General features: G+C 41.5%; 1 protein-coding gene and 1 long non-coding RNA gene across 8 annotated transcripts in view; one reads left to right on the forward strand and one right to left on the reverse strand.

Moving 5' to 3' along the window:
* PNPT1 (polyribonucleotide nucleotidyltransferase 1) overlaps positions 1-4714 on the reverse strand; it is a 48528-nt gene extending 43814 nt beyond the window's left edge. For all 3 annotated transcript variants that reach the window (XM_042981424.1, XM_042981423.1, XM_007075384.3), the window contains exon 1: positions 4534-4714. In XM_042981424.1, coding sequence (XP_042837358.1) covers positions 4534-4694 — 161 coding nt within the window. In that variant the 5' untranslated portion in view covers positions 4695-4714. The remainder of the gene's footprint in view (positions 1-4533) is intronic.
* Positions 4210-12917, forward strand: part of LOC102961254 — a 130335-nt gene continuing 121627 nt past the window's right edge. For 2 of the 5 annotated variants that reach the window (XR_006215726.1, XR_006215725.1), the window contains exons 1-3: positions 4210-4300; positions 10133-10219; positions 12098-12175. This is a non-coding gene — a long non-coding RNA (uncharacterized LOC102961254). Of the gene's footprint in view, positions 4301-4785; positions 4898-10132; positions 10220-12097; positions 12176-12448; positions 12591-12917 lie in introns of those variants that run through there. The other 3 variants (XR_006215729.1, XR_006215728.1, XR_006215727.1) reach the window with 3 other exon arrangements.

Raw genomic sequence — 12917 nt, forward strand, 5'->3', positions numbered from 1 at the left:
TTCTGTCCCATGAAAGCAGCTTCCAAAACTTTCTATCAAGTCCCAGTGCTGAACACACACACACACACACACACACACACACACACACACACACACACACACAATGCCCTGCCTCTGTACTTTATATATAAACGGGATAAAGAGATCACTGAATATTTCTACTCATTAAACACTTCTGTCAGAAGTCTGAGTTCATGAAAAGCACATTTACCTATTCAGATAGTCTCATTTTGTTAAATTTGAAAATCAAAAAAAACATGTACACTTGTGTTATCAGTCTTGAAAAACTATGAGGATTTTTTTTTTAATCACAAGAAATATTTGACACATTCAACACAGATGTTGCAATGACAGCCTATAATAAAATGGGTTTACCTTGAGAGATGGAATAATAAGATGCAGAGATAAGAATGAAGCTGGAATAGAAGGTGTAGGGAATGAGATGATTAGAGCCAGTAACACTGTAGCCTTAAGCAGAGCCCCACCAACCTATAGCTGAAATCAGTATTAAGGTTTTATGTGTAAAATGTAAATTTAGGGTCTTGAAATTTTGTTTAATCTGGAATAAGAATACGTTACCACTGTTTCTCAAGATTTATCAGGAATTGGCATTCCATCCAATAATGCAAATTCTGAGTATCTGAGTGATCCCTGTGAAAGGGAGTATCTCTAAATAAATTGAAGTGGGCCCAAGACAGAAGAGCTGTGAAAGCTACAGTTCTATTCCATTCATAGGGCTCTTGCCCCACAGTTTTTGAGATTGCCCACAGTGGCATATTCTTTTGAGTATCTTCAGCGATGGTTAAGTCTTTATTCTTAAAGGGGATATAATTTGTATAGGGGACGAAGAGAAGGCAGTAGAGAACAAATGTTAAAACATGGGTTCTCTCTGAATAATGGTAAGCATCACTGGAATAAAATAAATACTTCAGTCTGTGGATAACCTGTTATCACTTCATATTAGGTTTTGCTGGTGAAAACCAGTCACATAGCCCCACCTGTGTAGGGACTAGCAGTGTACCAAAGAGAGCACACATACAAAGAAAGCTTGAGGCAAGGAGTAGAGGACCCACTCCTCTCCTAAGAACCAGCCTTTCCCAGTTCTATCAGCAGGCAGAGAAGCAGAGAGAAGGCAACACTGTTAAGCTTCCAAAGCTAACCTGTTTACAATGGGAGCTGAGTGAGAAAAACAAACAGGTCTGCAGTGTCCCTAGATCTTAGACGCGCACGCTTGGATTTATGTATTTATTCAAACATCCCATCTTCCTGCCGTCTTTGTTCCCTCTCTTGAGTCTACCCAGTGTCTCCATTAGCGGTCCTAGCCCACACACCAGACAGTCCTATAGTCCTGCCTTGATGATTTCCCTAATTTGAACTCTTTTTCTTCTAGGTGTGTGCAATTTATATTACACAAAGAACCAGCTGGTTACTTTTCATTATATCTCATGATCTCAGCTGATGTTACCTGACCTTGTAATTTTTTTCCTATTCATGCAGTTTTGGTTCTGTTTTTAGTGCAAACTGGTTATTACTTTTATACTTCATAGTTGGTTTTACCTTTTAACAACTTACTCTCCAGTATTTTATGTGTAAAATATCTCCAGATGCATACAAGATTGGTAACACAAGTGGCCTTTGGGAACTGGAATTAGGCAGCTATGGAACCATATGGGAAGGAGATTTTGAACTTCTTAAAATACTGATTCATGTGAATGTTTACCTAATTAAAAAAAACACTTGAAAAAAATAAATAAAAAGGATTAGGATGAGCAAGGAGATTCTGTTGGTGGGGAGAAGAGTGGGAAAAGGTAGCTGAGGAAGAGAAAGGGAAGAGCAGAGCCAGCTGCTACAGGGAATAGAACTTCAGGGAGAGAGATGCTTAAAGAACATTTTTAGGGGTGCCTGGGTGGCTTAGTTGGCTAAGCGTCCAGCTTCAGCTCAGGTCATGATCTCATAGTTCGTGGGTTCGAGCCCCTTGTCGGGCTCTGCGCTGACCGCTCAGAGCCTGGAACCTCCATCGGATTCTGTGTCTCCCTTCCTCTTTGCCCCTCCCCTGCTCATGCTCTCTCTGTCTCTCAAAAATAAACATTAAAAAAATTTTTTTAGAAACATCTGCAGAATGATGTGGAATGTAACCACCTTGCTCCAACTTCCACAGAGAAAAATTGAGTAATACAAAACTAAAAAAACAAACATCTTTATGATTTGGACTCTGCCTATTGTCATTTGACCTTTGATGCTAAACTCACATTTCACCTTTTGCTTCATCCACATTGAGTTATTTGTAGTTACTCAAATACACTCTCTCACTTCCCTGTAATTGCACTTACCTCTTTCTCCTTGCTAATTCCTCCTCCTCCTCACCCCTCAAGATTCACCTTCAATGGAAAGCTTTAGAATGGAATATGCCTTTGCTCTCCTTTGGCACCCCATCCATACCTCGACCACAGTGATTTTACCAGCACCAAACCTGTGTTTATCTTACTCCCTCATCAGATTCTGTATCTACAGTGCCCTGTACACAGATTCTCAATAAAAGCTTGTTGGAATGTGGGGCACCTGGGTAGCTCACTCAGGTAGGTATCCAACTCTTGATTTCGGCTTAGGTCATGATCTCATGGTTCCTGAGCTCAAGCCCTGCGTTGGACTCTGCGCAGACAGTGCAGATCCTGCTTGGGATTTTCTCTCTCCCCCTCCCCAACTCATGTGCATGCACTTTCTGTCTCAAAGTAAACATTAAAAAAAGAAAAAAAATGTTGAAATGAAAATTAAACAGTTGCCTCAAAGGTTACTCTGAGTATTAAGTACAGCATTTGAAAAACACCAAAACAGTATATAATCTATAGTGTATTGTAAATAATACACAAGATAACAAATATAAAGTGAATGGTACATAGTCAAATTTAATAAATGCTGCAAAAAAACAAAAAACAAGACAAAGATGAAGGAACTAATTTACCCAGCGGGTATGTTATTTATGAATCTAGTTGTTACAACACATGACACAGTTTAAAAGAACTTTCAGGCTGACTAATAAATGAAATATTTAAAGTAGATTGTTTATGGAAAATTTGAAAGGCAGGGACTAATACTGTTGCTTTTGTGTCCGTTAAAGGAGTCTGTATAGCACACAGTAGCTGTCTGTTGAATGAAATGCTTTGAGGCATTTCTTTTTATTTATTTGAGAAAAAGAGCACGTGCATGCAAGTGGGGAAGATGGGCAGAGAGAGAGAGAGAGAGAGAGAGAGAGAGAGAGACGGTGAGAGAATCTCAGGGAGGCTCCACACCCAGCGCAGGGCTCAATCCCATAACCCTGAGATCATGACCTGCGCGGTAATCAAGAGTCTAATGTTCAAACAACTGAGCCCACTCAGGTGCCCCCGCTAAGGCATTTCTTCAAAGAATGTTAAGTCCTTGAATAATGGAAGAGATATCCTCTCCCTCAAAAAATCAGAATCAAAGAATGTCAGAAGTGGAAAGGGTGCTTAGAGATCATCTAGTTTAGGGATCAACAAACTATATAGCCTGTTTCTGTACAGCCTTTCAGCTAATTTTTTTTTTTTTTTTTTTTTTTTTTTTTACATTTTTAAAGGGTTTGTAAACAGGAATATGTGACAGTATGCAGTCCTCAAAGCCTAAAGTATTTACCATCTGGCCCCTTACAGAAAAAGTTTGACCCTTGACCTAGACCAGTCTTCTCATTTTGCCACAAAAAACTTAACTTGTTCAGGATTCGGTAAGTTAGGAAACAAGACCTGTAATCCAAAACAGATTTTTCAACTTTTTGCACGAATGAGGGTCAAAGAATTTTAAAGTATATGTAAAAAAGATAAATATATAAAGTAAGTAGCAATTTAATTTATTCCAAAAAGGATCCATTTTGTTATTTTAGACGTGAATTGTGACAAACGGACCCCTAGCAGAAACATGGGCTTGGAGAGAAACATAAAATCCACCTAGTATCAAAGTACTGGCTTTGTTGACTCAGAGAGAGTTACTAAACCTTTCTGAGCCTCTGTTTTAACTATGAAATGGGGGTAACAGCACGTTTACCACAGGTTTAAAAAGAGTGTATCACAAAACTAGCGTTCAATAAACTGACGTTTTCCTTCCCTTCCTATCCAGGGTCATACTGGCCACGCATTTAAACAATAAACTGGATTGGATGACGTAGGCATCCATTATCAACTCATTATCCCGAGGTGGAATGTTACCCACTTAGGAGTCCAGGAATCCAAGCAAATAAAGGAGATGAAAGCCAAGTACACAGACTCAGCTGGAGAAAGGAAACCGGAACAGGGTAAAAGGGAGGACCGAGAGGCAAAGGACATGAGGCTGAGACAGCGCGGCAAAGGGGAGGGTACCAGCAGACAGACTCCAAACCCGGAAAGGGAAATCCAGCATTTTACGTTTGGGGTACAGAGGGGTAAACGAGACTTGTGTTGCCGGATTTCTAGCCTGGGAGATGAATATACATGCGATAGCTAGACAGGATGCCTTGCGAAAGGACAGAGAACGTACACCGTTACTCACCTGCTGCCTAAGTCCACGGCCACGGCTCGGAACCCCGCGCCACCCCACAGTGCTCGCACCTGCAACTGGGTGAGCGCCCGGTCCCGCCCAGGCAGGCGGAGGGGACCATCGCCGAGCGGCCGAAGCCGCAAGCACGAGCAGCAACGCCTGCAGGCCGCCATGACACCCGGCACGCGATCACCCCGGGCTTCACCCTGATTGGCTCACTCTGCAGACGGTGGGGCGGAGCCTTATGCAGTTTTGTTTCCGTAGTGCCTGGGGGCGGGGAACGCGGGGTTGCGGATTACTTGGCCGCTTCCTACGAAGACTAGAGAGGGTCAAACATAGCTGAACGCAGTTGTGACAGCCTGTTTTTCCTATTGAGGTATCTACCAGTGAAAGACAATTGGAAACGTAATGCCGTGTGTGTGTATGTGTGTGTGTGTGTGTGTGTGTGTGTGTGTGCGCGCGCGCGCGCGCTCGGGCGCTATCGTAGTTTTAAAAAGTTCTAGAATAATGTATATGTTTAATAAGTAAAGTATAGTAATAAGAGAAGCCACCAGACAACTCATTATTATTTGGCTTCTGTGAACTGGCAATTACAGAATTTGTGTTGTGGTCCATGGAAAGAGGTCTCGCCGCTTCTCTGCCCTGGTTTTTACTTTATAAATTTCACGCAAATATTACTGCAAAGGTTTATGTTAATTTATTTCTAGTAAGTTAATTTCACTTCTTATTGACCTGTATCATTTTAGATATCTTTAACATCATTTGTGATTCATCTTCATTTCCATTGTTAATATTTAGCAATTCATTTCTCTGCCCCTTTTGATCAAATGTTAATCTTTTTTAAACCAACTTTTATTAAATGCAAAATGCCAGCTAGTATTTAAAGGAAATGTTTCGGAAAATGAAGAAAAAGAATTTTTGGAATTCGAATTTGGTAAATTTTTAGGGAGTAGATAAATCTCTCCCACTCCTCTTAATCTTGTCTGTTAGAAAATTTTCATAATGGTTCCTTGAATAAACCAGTGATTTTTTTTTATTATTATTATGAGGGTCATATTTCTCTTTTAAGGTCGTAACTTCCTTCCTCCAAAGAAATCCAAACAAAAAAATCCAACACACAGTGGAACATGGTTTTAAGAACTAAAAATGTTGAACTTCAAACAAATGATTTAGTGGCAAAGCAGCTCCCTGACACCTTAGTTTCCAGGAGCTGTTATCACTGATTTTGGAAGGGATTACTACTAACACTGCTTAGGGGTATTTAGTGTTAAATAAGTTTTTTGCCTCTTGCTCTACATATGACTTTACTTTGTGTTGCCACAATGTTTTCAAGACCAATCTATTGAAACCTGTCCTAATGACAAATCTGTCATAATCTATTTGCCACAATACAACATGACTTTGGATTTATAAAATAAGAATACCAAATCACCTTTTGGTAAAGCACTTAAGTACTATAAAATCTTTCATTTAGGTGGTGTTGCCTACTAATTTAGAGCATAAACTTGAAGTTAGTCTTGAGTGGTCCCAATCTAAGCTCTGCCATTTACTAGTTGTCTGACTCTACCTTTCTAAGCCTCAGATTCCTCATTTATAGAAATGGTTACTAATATGTATCTTCTGGGGTTTTTGTAAAGGTTAAATGTGATAGAGAATGTAAAATGTTAATCACAGTACCTGGCACATTGTCAGCACTCAGTAAATGGCAGATTCAGCTTTGATCCATCCTTTTCTTAATTTTCCCTCTAGTTTCCTCTGAAATACTGAACAACCGTCTTTCCTGTAGAGCCCCATGGATCTATTAAACTTTCATCCATCTGGAAATACTGGAAAGCAATATTCACACATTAAGTCCACCTGTTTCTTCACACCCACCCAAAATAACTGATATGGTAGTAATTGGATCATAAATTTAAAGGTAAAGGTGGGTATCGAAATTTGTTATAAAGTAGTCATAAAGATGACCCAGACTATGTTTATATTGAGTGTGGTGTCTCTCTTGATCAGATGAAGGCCCCCAAATGTGGGGTGACAATTGGGTGAAAAGTTTCACCCAAGGCAGAACAAAGGAGATAGTTTACTGAATATACTACAAGGGAGCAGTGGGCAAGACGGCAGAGGAGAGGCTGTCTGCAATGAGGCAGTGGGGGCTGTATTTAAAGGGAGAAAGTGAGGAGGTATGGCGACGTTGGGAATTTTTTTCTATTTTGGTAACTGCTGTCCACTGGTTAGTTAGGGTCTATGGGTATTTTGAGGTGAGTCGCCTGATGGTCCTGTCTGTATTCAGCCAGAGTGTCGCTGTGGGCCCTTCCTACATTCTATTGCTCAAGCCTGTTTGCCTAACAGTGGCCACTACATTATGTATCTTAAGATTAACACAGAAACAGGGTGCCTGGATGGCTCAGTCGGTTAAGCGTTCGACTTCTGCTCGGGCCATGATCTCATGGTCTGTGGGTTCCAGCCCTGTGTCAGGCTCTGTGCTGACAGCTCAGAGCCTGGAGCCTGCTTTGAATTCTGTGTCTCTCTCTTGCTTTCTGCCCCTCCCCCACTCATTCTCTGTCTCTCTTGCTCTCTCAAAACAATAAACGTTAAAAAAAAAAGATTAACACAAAAGCAAAAATATAAAAAGTTTAAATTGTTGTGGTTGTGAGATAGGGAACCTGAAGAATTCCTTAAAAATGTGGCTTTTGCTCCTTTTCCTGCTCCTGTTCATGCTACGACCTGCACCACCACTTTACATGTGCCTCAGAATGTAAATAGTGTGTGTCCCCCTTGTAAGGGACAAGGAGTTAAGGATTTCTTTAGAATATAGAACATCTATGGAAGGACCAGATGAGAATGATGGGACAAAGCTATCATATGCATATTCCAGACAACCAGGAGCTAGGCTTCTCAACGCCAAGACCTGCTGGCTCCAAGGAATGACACCTGGGCCCTGTCTTTATTCTAACCAGTCCCTGGATGCCTGAGAGGACAGGTATACCAGGCCACAATCCTCAGTAAAAAACCCCCAGACCTCAAACAAAGACAAGACTCATACTCCTTTCCTTTCTGAGTCTCCCAGACACTCCATCTGTATCTGCTCTCTCTATATCTTCAATTAACTTTGCTCTCACTTCCTGCTGGCTCATGTTTGATTTCCATCCTATGTGAAGCCAAGGACCATTTTGGCTGGTCCTGGGGGACCCCCTCTGGGTCCCTGGACCTGGCCTGCCAGCATCATTTGTATTTAAAGAAGCTATGATTCTCTGAGGTTCAATCTGAGATGTCACATTCTAGAAATATAGTTCTGCCAAGTATAGTTCAACAGCCAAAATATAATTTAAGAGGAAGTTCTTTACCTATAACTCCTGAAGGACATTAAAGATGATCTAATTTAAATCTACCAGCAATATTTTTCAGATCTCCTTTTCTCTTTTTTTCAAACTCCAATGAATGTGCATCCAAATAGTTAATACCACTGCCTGCTCTGAATGGCAATTTTGTTTAAGTAAAACATCATTGCATTAAATTACTGTTAATTAAAATTTAATTTGATTTGTAGTTTGGCTTATGAAGTATATACAATTGTTTCAGTTTGATGACTGTATAAGAGGTACCAGACTAAGGAGTTTGTGTCTTCTTATGTATTTGTACAAAAAGTATCAGTGGACACCAAGTCCACTGATACTTTTTCTCTTAAAGAAGTGTAGGCTGTTCAACTTTAAGAAGACTGCTCTATGTCACTGCCAGAGGGAGTTTTCTAAATCACAGCCTAATTGTATCTCCATTCTGATTAATTTTCTTTAATCACTTCCTAATCTTTATTCTACAGGATAAAAATCTAAACTGCTTTGTGTTGACTACAAACTTTGCCTTTTAGACTCATCAGTTTTGACTTTCTACCTATTTTCTTCTCTTCTCATTTTATAATCCAAGGAAACAACTACTTGTTCCCCTCCTAACATACAACCCTCTCTTCTGCCTCTGTGTCTTTGCATGTATGAGTCTCTGTGCTTGGTACATTTTCTCTCCTGTCAGTCTGGCACACTCAATCTTCAGGTCTTAATACTGGAGGTCTTCAATATTAGCCTCTCTGACTTCTGCATACTGACTTGTGGGTACAATCTATGACCGCCCTTCCACTTTATTAATTAATATGTGTAGTCATTATTTCATCCATGGAAATGAATGTGGGAGTAGGTATTGCACAGTGGTTAAAAGTGCTGGCCTTGGCATCAGATTCTCTAGGTTTGAATTTCACCTGTTACTTCCTAACCATGTGACTCTTGTTAAGTTGCTTACCCTTTCTATGCCTCAGTTTCCTCACTTGTAAAGTAAAAATATCTACCTCTTAGGGTTGTTAGGCAGATTTAAGTGCAATCTTATTTTTATGGAACTTAGCATAGTCTTTGGCATACCTACTTTATGCCAGGCAGTATGCTAGGCTCAGGGCATACAGGCGTGTAAGACAATCACAGGGCATAATAATTCCTGCATTATTAGCTTGAAGTTTAGTATGAGAGACTGACAAAAACACAACCAAACAAATAAAAAGAAAAAGCAGAGGGTGATGGTAAGAAGAAAATAAACTAGGTGAGAAGATAGGGAACAATGAGATGGAAGAACTTACTTCAAATAAGGTGGCCAGGAAAAGCCATTCTGCAGAGACATTAAAGCCACCCTGAGGGATGAAAAGGAGACAAGTTCTGAAACATGGGGCCAGGTTGGAGCAGTGACTGGGAAGGGGGACGGTTGTCCCTGAGTCTGCAGAGTTTGGCTTTTATGAGGACTTGGAAAAGCCAGTGTGGCTAGAGAGTAGTAAGTAGGGGTGTGGCAAAGATGAGGTAGGGGAAGACTACACTGTAAAGTTTAAACAGAGAAATGTCATGACCTAGTCTACATTTTAAGATGGTCCCTCTGACTGCTGAGTCTAGAATTGATTGGAGGAAGATAAGAAATAGGTGTAGAAATCAGAAGTAATATGGTGACAAGGGTGACAAAGAGAAAGGATGGGCAGATCTGGAATATATTTTAGCTTGTTGATGAATTGGATACTGGCAGGGGTGAATTAAGATAATTAACAGGATCAGATGAGTCAGAAATGCAGTGTAGGAGACACCCAGAAGTAGCTGTCAAGGCAGTTGGATCTGAGTGTAGAACTCAAGGAAAGGAATGGTAATTGGGTGCCTGGGTGGCTCAGTCCTTTAAGTATCTGACTTCAGCTCATGTCATGATCTCACAGTTCGTGGGGTTCGAGCCCCGCCTCAGGCTCTGTGCTGACAGCTCAGAGCCTGGAGCCTGCTTTGGATTCTGTGTCTCCCTCTTTCTCTCTCCTCCTCCCCCACTCATGCTCTCTCTCTCAAAAATAAGGAAACATTAAAAAAAAATTCAAAAAAAGTAATCAGCATACCAGTGATATCACAAGCCATGGAAATGCATAATATCACTTAGAAAGATGGTAGAGAGAAGAAGGAAGGTTCAGGTTTGCACCCTGAGGAGGGAGAGGCTGCCAAGGTTATGGAGGTGGATCCCTTGGTGATGCAGTAGTCAAGCTAGGATGATTATGCTGGGTATTTTCCATTTGCACCCACTCCATCCATACCGTTGGCTCTTCTCTGTGCCCCCATAGGTCTGATGCATGGATAGCAGCACGCCAACTCCCTGGCTCTTTTTTGGTTTGGTCAGCCAATGAGAGACACCAGCAGCCGATGAAAGGGTAGGATGAGGGAGAAACTAAAAGTATAGAACATAATTACTTATGATGTGGCATTGACTGCAGCTGCCTGCTACCTGCTTGCTGGGCTCTAGCTATCACTCCAATTGCTATTTCTTCTCCTTGCCACTTTAAGTCTTCACAGTTTCCCATCATTGGTCATCACTCAGTGCCTTCAGCATTCCTCATCATTAGTTCCACAATCTGCCTTCCCCACCAGAAATAGTCTCTTCATTAAGTTCTCTTTAGAACTCATCTGAGTGTGCCCTCTGTTCCCTGTTTCCCTTTGCACTGCTTCTCTGGGAGCATGCCCTGGCCTATCTCCCGGCAGTAGACCACCATTACTTGTTAGGAGTAGCTTGTTACCCTGGAGGTGGGAGGTGAGGGGTGTGCAGTGCTATCTGCTGTTCTGACTAACCCTCAGTCTTAGGAAGGTAATGTGTCCATGGATTCTTAGTGCTCATGCCCCTCTCCCAGCTGTAATTCTGGGCCCAGCATGTATTCTACCCTTTCCCCTGGGGTAAAGCATTATGTTCTATTCCTTCTTCTACCTGGGTTTTCACAGCGCCTTAAGATTAACAGTATTTGTCACATTCCCACAGAGCATAGAGCTTTGATTCCTATGGAGAGATAGGGGAGGAGAATCCAGTAGGGCTTTTGCTTTCCCCACAGCGCTGCCGGGTGCCTTCCCCAGACCTGCACCTTTGTCAGGAGTTTTGCTTTTACCCCAGTCTTTTTTGTGAGTGCTCGGTGAAGTCCAAGAAGAGCCTGTGAGAGGTTGTGAATTCCTGTGTCTGCAGTCTCCATGGGTTCTATATACTCTCATTAGTCCACACTGAGCCATTAGCGATTGGTTAAAAAATCTAGTTGGATTCTTTTTACCCATGTCTGTTGGTGACTATGTTGGGTGAGCAAGAGCTCATGTCCTCTTTGTCTTTGGAGACTCTTATCTTTAGATTTCAGATTCACTGGTTTTTCTGTCACTTTTAGCTCTCTGATGGGTTTCAGAAGAGTTGTGAATTTTCAGACTCTCCGGCTTTGTTGTAACTGTTGTTACTATTACTCTTGTTATAAGGATGGGATGCTCTTTCCAGATTTCTGAATCCTAAGCAGAAGTGGGTCTCACATGCATTTGAAGACCTCTTTTCTCCATTAGTCTGGAGAAATGAAAAAAGGGCATAATTTGTTCTTTCACTATTTTTTGTAACTTGCTTCTGCCTCCATAATTTTTCTGGTTCTTAAGAATTGGGACACAGGAACAGGGAATAGAAGAAGGATGAAAGAATTCAAATTCTGGAGCCAGTGGAATTTTTATTTGACTGATGCTTGTTGGTTTTCATGTCCACTATTACTGCAGACGTACAAAAGCTGGCTATGATATGGGGTGGATGTGGGAATTGCCTGGTGACCTCTGCTGGGACCTCCAAAACGGCAGTTTCCTAATGTGGGTACTCTTGGGGTGACCCTTTGTGACCTTCCCAGCTTCCACTCCTGGTGGTCTGTTGCACAGCTTCTTAGTGCTGAGATCCTCTTGTCTTGGCTCTTATCCTTCTTGGGTGAAATACCATCAAAACAGCTTCCCTGGGTTCTTTTGGCCCACATATCCACACATCTTTGCCCCCAAAACAAGTGGAATTGAAGCTTCTCTCAAACACTGATTTCTTGCCTGGTCATTGCAGGTGAATTCAGTAAGCCTCTACCTTCCAAATTCTCTTAAATGGGAAGCAGGCGCTGGTGTCTATATTCTTAAATGCCCCTGTATGGCCATTTTGTAGTAGCAAAGTGGACCCTCATCCAAAATTTGGCTTGAATGTCAAGACTGATGTTCTCTGCCCTCCTTTTATCTGCCTTAAAGCTGAACACAAATTTCCCTTTGTGAAGGTGGCGTAAATATACCCCATCTCCTGTACCAGGACGAGGAAAGTGACCATTGTCTAGAAATGGAAGGCTGGCATTAAGGTGAGTCTGCATCAACATACTTTACTAAAATAACTCTTCCATTAGTTTCCCTCATTTATTTCCTACTCACTTTCCCACAATTTATCACCAAACCTCCCTTTCCTTTGTCTAGTTTTTTTCTACAATTTATTGCCCTTTGTTAAAATGTACAACCTCTGAATCTAACTATATCCTTAGGTTTTCCCTTTTTTCTGTGAAGCCCCTATACATGTAAAAATATTAACATCAACAATATTTGCATGCCTTTTGTCCTGTTGATCTGTCTTTTGTCAGTTTAATTCACAGGCCTCAGTACTGAAATAAGTGGATAGAGCAAAAGCTTAAGAAAACACCTTTTCATCATTGTCATGGATTCATTAAGAAAGCCATGACTGGGGGCGCCTTGGTGGCTTGGTCGGTTGAGCGTCCGACTTCGGCTCAGGTCATGATCTCACGGTCCATGAGTTTGAGCCCCGCGTTGGGCTCTGTGCTGACAGCTCAGAGCCTGGAGCCTGTTTCGGATTCTGTGTCTCCCTCTCTCTCTGCCCCTCCCCTGTTCATGCTCTGTTTCTCTCTGTCTCAAAAATAAATAAACGTTAAGAAAAAAAAAAAAAAAAAAAAAAAGAAAGCCATGGCTGGATTCAACCACTGGCTCACATTTTCTGCTATGAGGAAAGCAGTAAAGGTTTACTCCTTTGGAATGGGCACCTAGCCTTGCTAGTATAGATAGTAGACATCTCTTATGTATCTTCACTGGGAACCA

The sequence above is a fragment of the Panthera tigris genome, chromosome A3, assembly GCF_018350195.1.
Source record: "Panthera tigris isolate Pti1 chromosome A3, P.tigris_Pti1_mat1.1, whole genome shotgun sequence".
Taxonomy (NCBI): Eukaryota; Metazoa; Chordata; class Mammalia; order Carnivora; family Felidae; genus Panthera; species Panthera tigris.